This window comes from Sceloporus occidentalis, unplaced genomic scaffold (genome assembly GCF_023333645.1).
Source record: "Sceloporus occidentalis isolate IW3139 unplaced genomic scaffold, rSceOcc1.0.p SCAF_12, whole genome shotgun sequence".
NCBI lineage: Eukaryota > Metazoa > Chordata > Lepidosauria > Squamata > Phrynosomatidae > Sceloporus > Sceloporus occidentalis.
The window spans coordinates 12,937,501-12,955,274 of record NW_028316992.1 but is presented as its reverse complement, the minus strand read 5'-3'; the positions used below and the strand labels follow the sequence as shown (position 1 = coordinate 12,955,274).

The 17,774-nt window shown below is 39.9% G+C and overlaps 1 protein-coding gene across 3 annotated transcripts; it reads right to left on the bottom strand.

The window, feature by feature from the left end:
- Positions 1–12: 12 nt before the first annotated feature.
- LOC149305292 (fibrinogen-like protein 1) lies at positions 13–15,189 on the bottom strand. Of its 3 annotated transcripts, XM_089477665.1 has the most exons (9): positions 15,057–15,189; positions 10,336–10,419; positions 8,306–8,516; positions 5,948–6,107; positions 4,436–4,533; positions 3,887–3,975; positions 2,952–3,142; positions 1,147–1,337; positions 13–600 (listed from the first exon to the last, which is right to left on the bottom strand). In XM_089477665.1, the coding sequence occupies exons 1-8, from the start codon at positions 15,078–15,080 to the stop codon at positions 1,157–1,159; spliced, it is 1,038 nt and encodes a 345-aa protein (XP_089333791.1). In that variant the 5' UTR covers positions 15,081–15,189; the 3' UTR covers positions 13–600; positions 1,147–1,156. The 3 variants fall into 3 exon arrangements, with proteins under 3 accessions (XP_089333791.1, XP_089333790.1, XP_089333792.1); XM_089477664.1 differs by having other exon boundaries at positions 14–1,337; XM_089477666.1 differs by lacking the exon at positions 15,057–15,189 and adding an exon at positions 13,395–13,453 and having other exon boundaries at positions 15–1,337.
- Between the last annotated feature and the right edge of the window lie 2,585 nt (positions 15,190–17,774).

The window sequence follows — 17,774 nt, the reverse complement described above, 5'->3', positions numbered from 1 at the left end:
TGAACAATAAAAGAACTTTACACCTTTTTATATTTACTAGATGTGATAGTGACTTTGCTATGATAACATCTTTCTGCTATTTAATTCAGCATGGATTATGGCAAGACACTTGATCACTTTTACATGAATTAGAAATTGGTATCGTTGTTCATTTTTTTAGCAGAAGGCTGCAGGAACATTCAACCTTTGCTCCATCCGCAGTGGACTCAAATGGTTTTGTTAGAATTTTACCTTAAGCGTTTTAGCTTCCACTTTAAATGAATGTTTTAACTTACACAGAATACATTCTTTAAAAAAAACCCTGCAAAAATGCAAGTCTTCTGTTTCACTGGCATCAGTCTAAGGAGGCTTCCCACCTTTTTTCCTTTCCTCAGTCTGAGAAGAGCCAACAAAACCCAAAAGGCACAAAAAGAGAAAGACTCAGATACAGAATCAGCACATGCTTGGGGTGGGACTCATGCAGCCCTCCAGATGAGGTTGGATTATATTTCCCAGCATTCCTTTCCATTTGCTTTGGTGGCTAGAGCTCTGGAGAGCCACATAGTTCTCACCTTTCTTACAGCTGAAGCAGGTTGATGGTAGTGTTGGGAAAGTATTCACCTGGTACACGTAAAGCCAAAAATGAAGCAGGTTTTGCCATTGTGAAAAACTACAATTTCTCCTCCTTGCTGGAAATGGTCTAGTGGAGTTCTCAACAAGACTTGATTTGTTAAATTTGTTTATGTTATCCATGGAGTCCCTTCCTCCCAGTGGCCGAAACATTTACCACATTATTATTTTTTCTCTTTTTAACATGACTAAGTAGTTATGACAAGGTTGATCAGGGCCTCTTCTTCCCCAGTCTCCCAAGGAAGAAGTGGCTCCCTGGTCTGTAGTCTAAAGGCTAGTTTTGTGCATGGGAAAAGGAAATCTATTTCCATTGTCAGGCATAGGTATCAAATAGCAATGGGAAATGCAAAGCAAAATGATAGCATGGGAAATCCACCTTAGTACATATTTGGCAGTTGTGTGCATTTTGAAGTAGCTTCTGAACTGCCACAGCTTGAGTTCTTCAACATACAACTAAGTTTACTCTGGCTGGCAAACGGATACAATCCCTCAAATGACTTTCCCCCCCATTCTATCTTCTGTTTCTGAAATGCATACATGATGTGTTTCAGTCGACTTCACCATCTCCACTCTCTCTGTCCACAAAAGCTGGGAGCCTTATTTTCATGGCTGTGTATTTCAGGGAATACCACAGTCCTCGCCATGTCGACCAGACCACTCCATTGTCAGAGGAAGCAGTATATTTTCCTTTCTTGTAATATAATCCATTGAGATTTGCTGCGTGGCATCTTGTAGAAGTGAGAAATAATAACAACAAAAACAAATGCAAATGTTAATGAATGGTGAAGGAATGACCTAAACAAAGAAAGCTATTTATTTGTTTGTTTTATTTTCTTTCTTTTATCTTGGATCCCATTTCTCCTAATGTGGGATCAAAGGCAGCTTACAGCAAGGACAAGATAAAGCCAAAAGCCTGATGGTAAACAAGTTAAAGCACAATCATACAAATATATTAAAATGCCATGAATTTTAAAAAATGCAAAATCATTTTTTAAAAGCAACATTAATGGTAATAATAGAGTACCATAAAAAGACTCCCTGCAGCTACTTAACCATCAAATGCCTGTTTACATAAAATGCTGGGAGAGCAGAGAAGCAGTAGCCACCAAGAAAGCTCTGGTCTATCTATGTCCTTACCAAACAGGCCTATGCAGTGGTGTCACTAGGGTTGGTGTCACCCAATGCAGTAACTCATGGTGTCACTTCACATTGACCTCCTCCCATTACCACACCATACAGAATCCTTAATGGGGTACCCTCCCATTACCACACCATACAGAATGTTTTGTATACTAATATTACTCATAAATCATAATTTCCATATATCACAGAACTGAATGGTAATAGCGGTGACATAAAAACCTAGCAAAACTAAAATCATGCCTTTAAATTACAATATCATATGCACAGACTAAATGTATTTACATATGCATAGTTTCATGCAGTTAAAGTGAAAATTTGGTAAAATGTGATGTTTTCAAAGAAAATTTTAAAATAATAAAAATTTAAATAAAAATAATAATTTTATTTTTTTAAATCATCTGGGTCCTCTCTCCTCTCACTGAGCTTCACTCCACTCACACATCTCTTATAACATTTTAAACAGAAACAGGTGAATGCCACAGCCCGTTTCTGCCAAAGCACAAGTGTTTGAGGAGCAGTGGTGTCACCCCACCTTAGAGTGTCATTTGGTGTGCTCTGCAAACACACCCTAGTGATGCCACTGGGCCTATGACAGATGGGAATGAGAAAAAACCCTCTCCTAAGAATCTTAAGACCTGGGAAGGTTCATATAGGAAAATAAGGCTAGATTTCATGGAACTCTGAGGAGCTTATCTGTGTTGCTCTATTAAAATCAAACAAATTTGATGAAGGAGTTTAGACATTTTGTTTAAATTCCGGTCAGTCAGAGTTCTCTGAATGCAAACTCTGGCTATCTTCTGCCACCTCTGCACATGAAGGTATTTTGCTTTACCATTTGTGTTGCATGTGCCTTGACAGTGTTCTTCCCATTTAATACCCTTCTGTAAATAGAATCCTAAACCCTGTCTACTGTTTGTTATCCAGATTACCTGAGCGGGAAGATCAGCATTCAGACTGGCAGCAAAGAACAGGCTGAAGTATTCTACATAATGCTACAGAATTGTCTGATGGCTGATTGTTATAGCTCTGCAGTGATTAGTTTTTAATGAAAGGTGCTGCTTAGTCCAAATAAAGTAACACTTCCAAAATCTACATTCTAGTTTAAAACAACTTTTTATATGCAACAGCATATATTTTACTCTAGCAGGCTTACAAAGATGCTTGTGTTCAGAGAAATGAGACCTCAACAGTCGACTCACCTATTAAACCACCAGCCAGATTTGCTCTCTTCTGCGCAGCTGCCTGTTAGGAACCTGTCATTGTCCCTGTCAGGAGTAGAGAATGGCATCCCATTGAGTGATGCAGACCACTGTTTGTCAAAATTGCTCCCTCCAGACAAAGCATCCCCAGCTGTTCCAGAGAAAGTGCCAAAGGATATCCTGTAGTGGTTCTGAAGGAAAGCCACAGAAACATTTCTCAATTGTCAGCTACATAACCCAACTCTTTACATCATGTAGACACTAGGTAGAAGATTTCACCTTGCTTCAGCAGAATACCATGGCAGCCTGACAGCCCTTCTACAGGAAAGCAGGCCTGCTTTTGTCTCTGGTCTAAATTTTTATTGGCTGGACAGAAGATGGGCTAACTTGGATTCTGACTGGCTTATAGCAATGGCTACACCAGGGGTATTGATTCAATATTTAGCCATTACACCATCCACCTTTTAAAACCAATAATCAATTTTAACAATTGCAATATTTATTTATTTACATGGTCCATTTTCTCTATGTAAGCATGCTGGACCTCACATTTGTGCAAATGATTGTGCAGAGGGCAGCACAGCCTTGAGCTCACCCACTGCATAACAGTCAATTAGCTCTCCATGCACAAAGTTAGAAGTTACATCTTTCTTTAATTGTAGCTTATGCTTTAAAATGATCACTAGTTAGATTTCCTAGCCTAAAGTAAAGTAGTTCGCTGTTTTACCAGTTATAAACTCCCTTTTTAATTAATCCAAAATTGATTGATAGTTGCTTAGAATCTTTTGGCTTTTGCAGTCAGAGGTCTTTAATTTAAAATATATATTTATTTTATTATCTGCACTAACTCTTTGGGATACTGATCCAGTACCATCAAATTCTCCTTCACTTGCTATTCTGGCAGGTTGATAGGCCTTATGAGATAGTTTGCCCACCGTCTCATTCTTGAGCTGGAAGTCATCATAGATTGCATATCGTCTCTCCCCATGCCAGTCCATCAGGTCTATTTTCAGTGAGTTTTCTCCTAGAATATAACATAGGATTATGCCAAACTCTCTTATATCCAAGAAGCACTTATTATGAACAAATTGCAAGGATTTTCAAGCCGCAAAAGACCATGCATGTAGCATGTTGTAACTTGGCATGCCACAACCAAAGTATATGCAGAGAGAAAAAGTGCACATTGCACTGGGGAGGCAGCACCACAAGTTAGAAGAATGGTACTATATAAGGGAGAAGGGTTATGCTGTTCCCTCTCCCTGCCAGGCCATGGCTCAGATCCCACTGGAGCCCCACATATGGTTGCACCAAATTTTAAAACACCAAGAAGGTACTAAAGGCCTCTGCTCCTTTCCACGCAGCTCAGCCTAAAAATATGTCTATCTCGAATTATTGTGCTAGGCAGGGAAAGTGGCTGGGATCAGAAAGTTAACCTATCTGAATGACTTCAGAGAAATCCATCTGGAGGGAATGGCCATGCTTACCTCTAAGAAGCAGATCATAGATTTTATCATTACCCAACCAGTACTCATCGCCTTTGTTCTGGAATCCTCCAAAGCCTTCTTTGTAATCTGCCCACATTCTGCAAAAAAAGCAATGTATACCTGTCAGTGCTTCAGAGTCACATATAACATGCAGGCTTTTTTGTTTTCATATTATTGTCAAGTACAGTAACACCCCTCTCTTCTTCTACCAAAGAACTTAAAATAGTGTCATAGGGGTTCTGAAATGGTCTCCAGGCTCATGCCTTCTTCAACTTAGCAATGAAGCACATCACAAATCTTCAGCACATATTCCAGGGATTTCCTGCTCATTCCCCAGAGGTCTCCCAGATAATTGGGCTAGTTTTAAAAAAACCTGATACATATAGGTGTATTATGTAGGTTTTTCCTATCCCATATACTTCCCATAAGGTGTCTGGGTACAAGAAAAGACATGGAAGAAACAAGTTAAAAGTTATAGGAATCTTCTCCAATGCACACAGAGGTGGAGGAGAGGAACACAGGGTCATTTCTACTTGCATCCCCATTCTTGCATTCAGTGTTCGTGCTATTTGAATAAGGGCCCATTCACATTACTCAGTTACAGCATTATGATTCCACTTAAGCTGGCATGTTTCCATCCTGTGAGATCCTGGAATTTGCAGTTTACGGAGCAGAGTTTGTAAAATTCTCAGCCAGAAAGCTCCTCTCATACCTCATTTCACTACAAAACCTAGGATTCCACAGGTTGCAGCCATGACAGTGAAAGTGAACTCATTGTGCTATAACTGTGTAGTATGAAAGGGTCCTAAGACAATTTCTAGTCCAATAATAATGATATACCAACATCAAATATTCTCTACTTTGTTCCTGTAATTCTGAGACCTGTAGTAGGAATTAGGTTGAATCTACAATTAGTCATAGACCTATTTAAATGCACAGGGCTTAAGTTAGTCATAACTAAATTAAAACCCATTGATTTAACTAGGGGCCTGTACAGACAGGCCAAAATAAAGCTGCTTTGGATCACTTTGGAGGTATGCTGTTTGAATGATTCATGCGTCTTAAGAGGCCGGAAGCCACGCCAAAGCCTAGCCCCAGTCCTAAGGACTGGAGTGTGGCTTTAGTATGGCTTCCGGATCCTTAGAACACATGCATCATTTAAAGAGCATACCTCCAAAGTGACCCAAAGCAGCTTTATTTTGGCCTGTCTGTATGGGGCCTAGGTCTACTCTAAATATGACAATATTTGGATTCAACCCATTAAGAGTTTAAGTTGTCATTGACAGCACACAGACCATCTAGTCATAAGCTTCTCTACTATGTTCAGGTTTATTGTATTTCAATTTAAATATTAGCATTATTTTCTATAGCCAGAACTCAGCATATACAATTTTTCTTCAAGAATCTTTTGGTGTGGTGTGATACATTTATCATTTTCTGGCAATATATAAATGCCCCTCGCCCCCTCCCCTCAGAACATTGTTAAGACCAGCTATCGATTCAGCTTCATACCTGAAGAAATTCTCTTTGCCATTGCTCCGCCGTTGGATCACAGTCCATCCTCCACCATCTGACATATCACAGTACACAAGGAAGGGTTCTTTCTCCACTCTGGGTCTAACTCTATAGTACCCACTTTCAATTTTTCCTCTGTTGAACAACATTGCACAATCTAAACAAAGCAGCATTAAAAAGTAGAGAAGAGATGATGTGCTGGGGCCATTGAACCAGTGCAACAATTCAGATTGATGAAACAACACAGTTCTGGAAACAGTACCATCTTTCCCTTCCCTCACCTGTCAAATTCTATTGGCAGTTAGCTTGTATGCATTATGCAATACATTAACATCCATAGTTTGTCTGTTTAATTTAGATCTACTCATGGCATCATGCGCAGGGTGCAGAGGGGGTGCAGACCACACTAGGTGACTTTCCAGAAGGGGGTGGGAGTACATCTGGTGGAGTGGTACACCTGGTGGGAATGACACAGCTGCTGGGTGAGTGAGAAATGGCATCACGTTCCTTTCTCAATTGCCCAGCAGCCTCTCCTGACCCCAAATGGTTCTCCAGAGACCATAGCACTTATCCCTCAAACAGCAGAGGCAGTGTGTTTTGGGCCTATATTCTCAGCAGACATAAGGAAATACTTTTCCAATAATTGCAGATAAACATGAATGAACTGATCTTGCTGCCCCATCCTTTTCTGATACTTTTCTTGTTGCAGATGCATTCAACAGGTACTGTTCCTTGTAGTCATTTTGCTGTATACATGCCAAGTAAAATATCTTAACATTTTTCTAGCAGCCCCATTTCTGTTGTTTAAATATAAAATTCAAGTATCTGTATAGACACTGTTCACACAAATGGAAGCACAGCCAAGTGGCTTTCCCAAAAATATTACACAATTTAGTTCACATTATGTCTTCATACCATCTTAATCCATAAAGAAACAACCACAAAACAACCAAGCCTACTTATCCCCAAACTCCAGATTAGTGGTTACACTCATTGGGGTCTATGGATGTTTCCTTCCCTGCCTCACCCTTGTTGTTGGCCACTGGGGGAGTTCTGATTTTTTTTCTTCATGTAGGATCATGGGAGAGGAGGATTAAGCCTTCTGCACTAGGATCCTGATTCAGATCCCATCACCCCACCATCTTCATGTTTTATAAAACAAACAAAAGTCCCCACAGCACCTCAACTGATACCTTCAAACTGTGTTGTTGGATTGCAAATCTCATCAGGTATAGCCAATGGTGAAGGATGGTGGCAGGGGCAGGCCAATAACTTCTGAAGGGCCACACATTCCTTACCCTGATTTAAAGTAACATGCAGTTAGGCCTTCAATGAGAGAAAACCACATTTACCCTGAGACGCTTTAATACATCATATTTGTCCAGAGGTAAGATGCAGCCTAAATACCCTAAAGCAGTGATGGCGAACCTATGGCACGTGTGCCAGAGGTGACACACAGAGCCCTCTCTATGGGCACATGTGCCATCGTCCCAGCACAGAGTTTGCCAGAGTTTGCTACTAGAAAGCCAAAGGGACATGGCACTTTGTAATAAATAAGTGGGTTTTGGGTTGCAGTTTGGGCACTCGGCCTTGAAAAGGTTCACCATCACTGCCCTAAAGGCACCGGCCCTGTTTAACCTTGGAAGCCCTGGTTAGTACTTGGATGAGTGACCGCCAACAAACACCAAGTGCTGTAGGCTATATTTTAGAGGAAGGAACTGGCCAAGCCACCTCTGAGTATTCCTTGCCAAGGAAAACTCTATTAAATTCATGGGATTGACATAAATTGACAAGTGACGTGATGTTGCAGGTCTGGCAGAGTGGACAGCACCAGGATTAGAGTCTAGTATGCCCCAAACTGGAGAGCACACAACTGTAGCACTCCAGATATTTTAAAACTGCATCTCATATAATCTCTCAAAATTGGTTTTGCTGGCTAGCGCTGATGGAAGCTGAGAGCCAAAAAATACCTGCCGAGTCTCAGTTACCGATCCCTGATTAACCAAATATTTTCTCCAGGGCAATATATTAGATTGCCAAGTAGATTAATATCTGGAACTAACAGCTCTGGGGGGGATCCTATATATATTTTTCCCTATGGGAATGAGCAACACGTATTTTTAAAACTAGCATTTGATAAAAAGCTTTAAAACAGATTTCCACAGTTTACATATTGAAAGCTGTGACATTGGCAGCAACCTTTTCACAATACAAACCCACAAAAGAGACAAGGCAGCCATCTATTTAAAGTTTCAATATAAAATAAGTAAAGTGATGCATTTCACTAAAGTAACATTCAGGCAAAATATTTTCTAACCCTCTCAAGAACAGGGTGCACCGCCAGACAAAATCTACCTTGATCATAGACTAAGAGACTCCCACTAGTTGTGGGCAAACGTGTGTCTTGTGGTGATGGCCCCCTGGCAGAGAAAACTTTGCTTGTTTGTCTGTGGTAATTGTTCCCCAGGAGGTCTTTCAGCTGGAGTTCATAGAGCTGGGATAAATCTTGGAGTGTTTTCAATTTCTGTTGGAGTTTGCTGTTTTCAAACAAGCAGTCATCCCTTTCCTGCAAGTGGAAAGGAAAATGTTTATTCACAGGAAATGCAGACCCATCTCTGGAGGTTTACAGATGTCTGGGCAGGATATCGTCAGCAACCTCCCACAACTACTCCTATTCCAAAGATTTTATCATTCAAGGGCATTAATGAAGAGAAATTTGGAAGCACTCCCTACCCCATGTCCCTACTGGCCCCTCGCTCTCTCATCCTTAATCCTAACTCCTTGCACTACCCAATGTACCTTACACTACCCAATGTGTATGTGCGCATTTCTATTTTAACATAATTCTGTAGTTGTGCTAATGTGGTTTAACAAATACAATAAAATAAAACAAAAAATTTTAAAAAGATGTTCCGGAATAGAGAAAGAGGGGGAAAGGAAGCTACATTAACACCATATGACTGCGCAACAGGATAATTTACTGCACCTGTTGATTAGCACTATACCAATGCAATTGGGAGCCTATTGACAAGTTTTCCCTGTCAATGGCAAGGTGTGGGCTTGGAGGACAAGGCAGTGATGAAAGGGAGACAGCACTATGCAATAGGTATTGCCAAAGGTGTTATTACCAAACTTTTATGGCACTTTAAAAGCACTGCCCTGAGCAGCAACAGCAGCTGGGTGACTAATACATATTTCTGGAGTAGTGGATCCTGGTGTGTCTGTATGCACATGCATTTCATTTCAAACAGAGCACAGATGAGGATCACAAGGCCAAACAAACATGGCTGCATTTCTCTCCCATAGTTCCTTGGCTGGTTTCTGTACTCCTGGTCTGGCCAGTATTTTGATTCAAATGTGTGCATGTTCCAAAGTACCATATTGGGCAAGACATCTTGCCTGCTGGATGCCAATTTGACACCCCTTCCCACTCTGTGTACAGAAGCTAACTGGATTGGCAGTTGAATCTTTCTTCAGCATTGGTAACATATCTTTCACAGATGAAAACTGAGCTACATGCGACTAAGCAACATCAGAATGGGGTCAGTTGGCAAAAATTATTAATGATGAGGAACACACAAATTAGGAGAGACTACAGAAATGTATTTTTGCCTGCGCCTACTGGGAAGGGCAAGATTTTGTTCCTTCCTCTCCTCTCCTCCCCTCCCTACTGAGTTGATTGAATGCAAACTGCTTTTGCATTCTGAACACAGTTTGCAGCAATTAAAGTAAGTTGAAGGCAAAGGGGAAAGTGGGAGTGGGAGTGGGAGAGGGAACCTGGGACATATTAAATGCAGTTGAAAAAGTGGGACTACAGAGAATTAATTGGGATTATCTCTCTCAAATTGAGACAGTTAGAAGGTAGGAGGTAATTCGGAAGCATACCTGGAAAAGCAAGTTCTGTGGTAACATAGCCTGGAAAAATTATTTAAACTGCAATTCCTAGGGGAGCATTATGGGAACTGTAGTCCAAAAAAGTAAAATGTATGTGCTTTCTGTGGTACATAGCTCTCCCTCCTTCAGCATCTTGCTGCTCCCATTCTGTATCTGCTGCCTAATGAAACTACATTAGTTGGCCTGATGGTACAGGATGTCTGGATCCCATTACATCACACTAATGGTGGTGCTCAGTACAGTTATTTGGTTTACTTATTTAATATATGCTACATTCAAAAAATTATTAAACTACTGTGGGCCATAGTAAAAGACTTATTAGTGTTGATAAAAATCTGCACCCACAGGTCTGAAATGTGGCATTCCTTGAAATGACTACCATTCCACGTGTTCAGAAATTACAGCTCTACAAATACTAGTCTCCATATTAGTAAAAGCAATTAAAAAGGGATTCTTGGAAGCCTGTCATGTGCAGCCACCTTTTTACGTACCGAAAGTCGAGGTGCAGGTGAACAAAATGGCCCAAAGAACAGCAGAATTAACAGCTGAATCATCATGATGTTCATTTTATTGAACTAGGTGGAGAAAAAAAATTAATATTTCATTTTAGATCTATAGACAGACGTATACATTTGTACTGTATTGAATTAATTTTTTAGCCACCTGCCCTATACACAGACATGCTCCAAAGCCTCTGACAAAGAAATAATCCAGGCTGACATGTCTTGAAAATATTTTTAAAAATATATAAATTCCAAAAGACAAATTTTGATTTTTGCCATTTTATATAACACCATTTTACTACACCATTGTATTTAATGAGACTTGAATGTCCACAGTTTTTGGTATCGGGGGGGGGGGGGGTCCTGGAACCAAACTCCAGCAGATACCAAGGGCCCACCCGCTATACTATTACATTACTACGTGTGAACTCGCAGCAAAATAGTGGTTAATAGCTGTATTCTCTTTCCTTTTTTTAAATACAATCATAACAAACAAAGAACATTTTGTTCTCTATGAAGATAGCCCCTTTGAGATTCTGGAACCCCTTGAAAGAGCCAAAGTCTGCCAGAAATCCTCCCTCTTCCAGGAATAGGCAAGTCTCCATATTATGTTCATTCCTTTCCAACTATGTTATAACAGGGAGCCATTTGTATTAATTTACTACAAAACATCTACTAGCATTCACACTTCACACACTAATTCTTCTGGCAACAATAGGGATTACATAAATAAGACAAATTTTCAACATTAAAAACGTCTAAACAAAAACACACAACAATCTTGTCAACTTAAATTGTTAGCAAATGAAAAAGGCTTCTAAAGAGAGCTATTTCAGTTATCCCAGGGGGATCTGAGTGCAAAATAAAGGTCTTCTTGATCCAGATTTTGTTTGAAAACTGGAGTAGAGATTAATAATAACATGGGCAGAAAGACTATACGTCATGTGGATTTTTTAAAAAGCTAGACAGCACTTTTCAAATAAATATAAACAAGCAAATTTGGTTTAAGTTATGCAAAAGTAAGTGAACATTTGGGGAAGTCAGTGTTGGGATATAGTTGTCCGAAGGTATTGGGGATGTCATCAACCCTAGCCAGCATAGTGAGGGATGACAGGAGTTGTGATCCAACCTTATTTGGAGAACCATCAATTCCTCATCTCCATCTTAACTACTGGAGAAATTCAGCATGAGAATGAAGTACTTAGGGAGCGTGTATAATGCCACATATATTTAAGTATGGAGTATCCTGACTTAAACCAGACGCTCAGACAAAGTAATTGCATTATGATGGAAGATGGGATCATAAGCTGAAACTCCCAATGGTTGGTTTCCAGCACCTTGCCTCCTATGCTACCACAATGTTGTTTCTTTCCTTTTCTTTTCTGGATGACTCCATAATAATTAATTGACAACATGATACAAACAGAAAAACATAAGGGGGGGGGGGAACTCCAGTGTAACCTCAGATTTGTTTTACAGTCCAGACAGTTGAACCTGGAACAAACCTATCAAGTTTCAACCCCCAGTGTGTCCTTGTACAAGCCTTCATGCAGTTGATGGGGATTGGAGCCACACCCATATCAACACAGCATTGATTCTACTGAGCTTCTGGCAAGTTGAACTTCCTGCTGAGAGGATGTAACCCCATCTGACTTAAACACTTCCATCCTGTCTTGGCATTGTCAGTTCATGTCTAGAGTAAACCCCTGGCCACATTCCCACTGACAAATAAATCGCTATCCAAGCATTGAGCCACAGCAGTTAAAGTGGTGTCAAACTGAATTAATTCTGCAGTCTAGATGTAGCTTGATTGACAGCTTTGAGTCTTGAATATGACCTCATGTTGACTGGTTTCTTGGTTGTTTCTTGTTGGATAACCAGACTGAAACTTAAGGCCTGTTACAGACTGCCAAAATAAAGCTGCTTCGGGTCTGTTTGGAGGTACAGTATGCTGTTTAAATGATGCATGGGTCCTAAGAATCCGGAAGCTGCACCAAAGCTGCCCTCCAGTGCTTAGGAATGGAGTGTGGCTTTGGTGCAACCTCCGGACTCTTAGGACCCATGCATCATTTAAATAGCATACCTCCAAAGAGACCCCAAGCAGCTTTATTTTGGCAGTCTGTAACAGGCCTTAGTCATGTACACTCACTTATCACTCTCTTGAGCTGATACACTAGAACCTGAATGTTTGGGATGGGAGCATGAACCTCACTAAAACCAATGAAATACTTAATAGGATTTTCTTCTCTCCATTATTCTCTGAATGTGAAGTAATCACTAGATGTGCAACTAGGCAATTTTAGGGTCTGGATACTATAAAGCCCTATGAGGAAAGACTTAGGGAACTGGATATGTTTAGCCTAGAGAAGAGAAAGTTAAGAGGTGATATGATAGCCCAGTTTAAATATTTGAAGGAATGTCATATTGAGAATGCAGCAAGCTTGTTTTCTGCTGCTCCAGAGACAAGGACCCAGAGCAATGGATTAAAACTACAGGAAAAGAGATTCCACTTAAACATTAGGAAGAACTTCATGACAGTAAGAACTGTTCGACAGTGGAGCAAACACTCCTTCAGAGTATGGTAGAGTCGCCTTCTTTGGAAGTTTTTAAAGAGAGGCTGGATGGTCATCTGTCATTAATGCTTTGATTGTGTTTTCACAGCAGAGGGTTGGACTGGATAGCCCTTGAAATCTCTTCCAATTCTATGATTCTATGAATGCTCTTACAAGAAGCCCCCTTTAGATAACCATCACTTGCTATCGTCAAGACAGTATTTGCAACACTGCCTTACAGATCATGAATGAGCTTCTATTGTTAGAAGTCTCATGTCAGCTTACCGCTTGAGGAAGAAGTCTGCCCAGTCTTAGCAATGATCTGTCACCTTGCTTTTTTGTAATCATTGCTAATGATATCCAAGCAAAGAAACTTTAAACAATATTTCTAAAAAGGTTATATTATAATAACAATAGAAGGAGATCTGTTTTCTCTTGACCTTGTTATTCCAGCTAAAGACTACTTTTCTGTAATGTAATTGTCTTGTTGTCTACCTTCTTAAACCTTGCTTCAGTTTGTCAAGCTTTTCATATAGGCTGGGCTGAGAATCATGTGGTTCTTCTAGAGGTTGTTGGATTGCAACTTCTGACGTTAACCATCATTAGCTATGTTGGCTAAAGCTGCAACAACATGTAGAAAGCCACACAATTTTCACACACACACACACCTGATATAAACCATACCACATATCCTATAAATCCATTTGTCTTCAGCGGAAATAATTTCCCCCTAATTACTATAAATGCACAGCTGTGCAGCTGCTAATAAGTGCATAATTAATACTTCACTTCTGATTCCACTATCCCTTTTATATAGCAAAATAATATTATTAATGAATCCAAAGGCAAAACATAACCTGTCATATTTTTCTTTTCTTCCAATTCAGAAAGCCAACACTCTGTTATCAATAAACATGAACCAAATGTATATCAAATATCAGCCTTTGCTGCCCCAAATCTCCAGTGATTATCAATAACACTTGGGTGAATCATATTCAATCTGCTTGGAGTTAGATACCTCTATACTATAATTTGTGAAAATTTTAAGCTCTGACACAATGCAATCAAATGTATCTATTTCCAAATCCGAAACCATTTCTCATCTTTCTGAAAGACTGTTGCCCACTTAGCCTGATCAATATTAAAGAACTTCTTCCAATGTCCCTAATCATTTTTTAAAAATAATTTTATTAGTTTTAAAACATACATAAAATTCCAAACATTTCTCTTGCATTACATATATAAACAAAGACATACAATACATATAAGCCTATGAGCAAATAAACAAACTTATAATTTAATTTATAAAAGTTACTCGGTACTCCTATTTATTTCTAAGATGTAACTTCTCAAATACCATATTTCTCCAAGAACTATGTTTTCCACTGAGTAGCCTTATATTGTACCAGCAAATAGTAAAATACTGAATAGGTTTGTTGTTGTTATTGTTGTATGCCTTTAAGACATTTCCAGTTTATGGTAACCCTAAGACGTATCTATCAAGGGGTTTTCTTGGCAACATTTATTTAGCAGAGGTTTGCCATTGCCTTCCTCTGAAGCTGAGAGAGTGTGACTTGCCCAATGTTACCCAGTGGGTTTCCATGGGAATTCAAACTCTATCTCCAGAGCCATTGTCCAATGCTCAAACCATTATAACATACTTAAAGAAATAGGACTGGAACACTGTTTGGGGAAAAAGTGGAAGGAGTGAAGGGGTACAAGAGGAAAAACAGCAGGTGAAGGAAGAGTAAAGCATGATGACACATCTGTCCCTTGCCTGCTACTTCTCCAGATTCTACCACTGGATTGTGGCCTCTTCAGTAGATTTCCAGATGCTTGTTATGGTTGAATTTACAGTTTAGTATACTTCAGTGATCAGGTTAACTAGAATGAGCGGCACATGTTATTTCATAATAATAACAACTAGCATGTGTGTGTCTGTACTTATTGCTTGAAGTACATTCTTTCTCACCCAGCCATATATTGTTAAATTGGAAAGTATTTATTTTCCAATGGAAAATAAGGCCTGGCAACACAATAACAGCATTTCCTTGGATGGGCTTTTAATACTTAATGTTAAAATTCATTCACTATATTTATAAAGCTTTTACAAAATATAGTAAAGGGATTTAAATGAATATACATATATAAACTTACCACATGTGTTTTCACCTGATGCATCCAAACAGCAGAGACCCTTAATGTACATTATAAGACTTTTCTTTCCCAAGTCTTAGTAGAGAGATGGCGGCTCCAAAAAAAGATTAAAATTGTAAACACAAGATACATTTGCACCGAAAATCCAAAAAGCTTAAAAGCCCAAGGAAGGAATACTTTGGGCTCCCTCTAGTGACTCTAAAATAGAAGAAACTCTCTTTGGAGACAAGTAGAACTTTTTAGGAAGAAATATTGGTGCGGTACAGACTGCACAAAAGCACCATGCTGGCACCGATTTCAGGGTTAGGGACCGTGCGGCAACCTCATGGTCCCTAACCCTAATACATGCCAGCGGTACAATAATGGTGGTGTCCTGTGTACATGGGTACCGCCATTATGACATAACGTATGCATAGTGTCCGCATGTCGCGCCACGGCAGTTACGTCATGAGTGCGCAGTTGGCACACTCATGACATAACTATGTCGGCACAAAAAGAACCCAGTTTTTCTGGGTTCTTTTTACTCCGGAGGGACAGTTTGGGGGCTGCGCTGTCCCTCTGGAGTAAAAACAGGTGCCTTCAGACCGCTGTTTCGTGGCGGTCTGTACAAAGCCATTATTAGTTTTTTGTGGGGTTTTTGGGCTATGTGACCATATTCTGGAGGAGTTTATTCCTGACATTTCACCAGCATCTATGGCTGGCATCTTCACAGAATATTATTTCTTACATGATGAAATATTTTGAAGGCTCACAACCATCACATTTCTTCCCCCTAAAAATAAGCCATGAGAAATATGGAGATAGAGAAAAAGAGAAAGACTCCACAAGAAAAATGACAGATTTAGGCTAAATCCTGTATACATTTACATAGGATTAGTTCCTTATAAATTTCTGGGGCTTATGTTTAGTGCTTGACTATGCATGTATAATACTGCACTTAATTATTTAAAGGGTTAAAAATACTTCCAAATCAGGATGGGGGAATATTTGACTCTCCAGATGTTACCTAACTAAGGCAGAGAAAGTTTAAGTTGTGCATTTACCTGTCTGCCCAAAATATTTATCAGCAGGATATTTCCCACAACAAGATCGCCTGCCTCTGTAAATGGACAATATTAAATCTGGCTTGCAGCATGATACATCTTTGGTCCACCATTTTATAGGAGCCCCTGGTTAGTTATTATGTCAGGCAATGGAATACACTGCCTCGGAGTGCAGTGGGGTCTCCTCCTTTGGAGATCTTTAAACAGAGGCTGGATCTGTCGGGGCCCGGGGTACTTTGGTTGTGAGTTCCTGAATGGCAAGGGGGTTGGACTGGATGGCCCTTGTGGTTCCTTCAACTTTTATGATTCTAATTTCCTGAGCTACCATTCTACTGAATTATTTCAAAGACAAACAACTGGATTAACAGCTGGATGAGTTTTTTTCCCCTTTGACTAGGCCTGGAGCTGCTTCTGTCTGTGGGACCTTGGTCTATTAAATAGAGCAAGGTCCCACACAGATAGAAGCAGCTCCAGATCTAGTATTCAAATAGAGTCTATTTGAATGCTAGGTGAAGTCTGACAAAGGGATGACTTTTATGCTTATTAGTAAGTGCCTCTCAGAAGCTAGTGTTGTACTTTTATTAGCCCAGTGAAGAGGTTTGTTCCCTTAAGATCCTAAGAAGGTAGGAAGCTGCCTTATGCTGAATCAGGCCATTGTTACGTCCAGCTGGTGGCAGCTGTAGAAACTCTCCAAGGTTTCACACAGATGTCTTTTCCAAATTCCAATTATTACAAACTGTAAGGAGGACCAACTGAGTACAAAGCAGGTATTCTGCCAGTGAGCAATTGCCCCTTTCTGCAATGGCAGATGGAGCCTCCCATCTGAGATGATGAGCTTTGAGGTTTAGTCCAGATTTTAAAGAAGCTATCTAAGGTGATAAACCCCATCAAACAACTAAGTAGCGCCATGGAATAGCTCCTGTGAAGTTCAGACTACAACCCTGATCAGATTAATCAGTCCACTGATATTAGACCCACCTGCGGCCACGGCGTTTCACCCAAATTCCCAGGTTTTATGTACTGATTAAAATATTCTTCATACTGTCCTACATCACAGTTGATTCCAAGGTGATTTACCTATCAAACGCTCTTTGAATTAATATATAATTGGTGTCACTATTAATGGATTCAACCATCCACAGCTTAACGGTATTGATACAAAAAAGTATCCAAAAAGCAAACGTTGATTTTGTCATTTTATATAAGGGATATAATTTTACACCAATGTATATACAATTGGCCCTCTGTATCCACGGATTCTTTATCAACTATCCATGGCTTGAAAATATTCCAAAAAAGTAGTGATCTGTGAACTGTTGATCTTTGGAGAATTACCAGGAAAGAAAGCCACAGAAGCTCACTGGGCAAGTCACACTCTCTCGGCCCCAGAGGATGGCAATGGCAAACCCCCTCTTAAGAAACTTGCCATAAGTCAAAAATGACTTGGAGGCACACACAATAAAAACAAGGAGCATGAATTTACATTTAAATCAGTGACTTTAACTTTTATTTGGTAAGGTCCTACATTTTTCTGGAATGCCTTCCATTTTGAGCATGGCTAAGGAGCGTGAATTTATGGCCCCATACAGACAGGCCAAAATAAAGCAGCTTCGGGTCACTTTGGAGGTATGCTGTTTAAATGATGCATGGATCTTAAGAGGCCAGAAGCTACGGC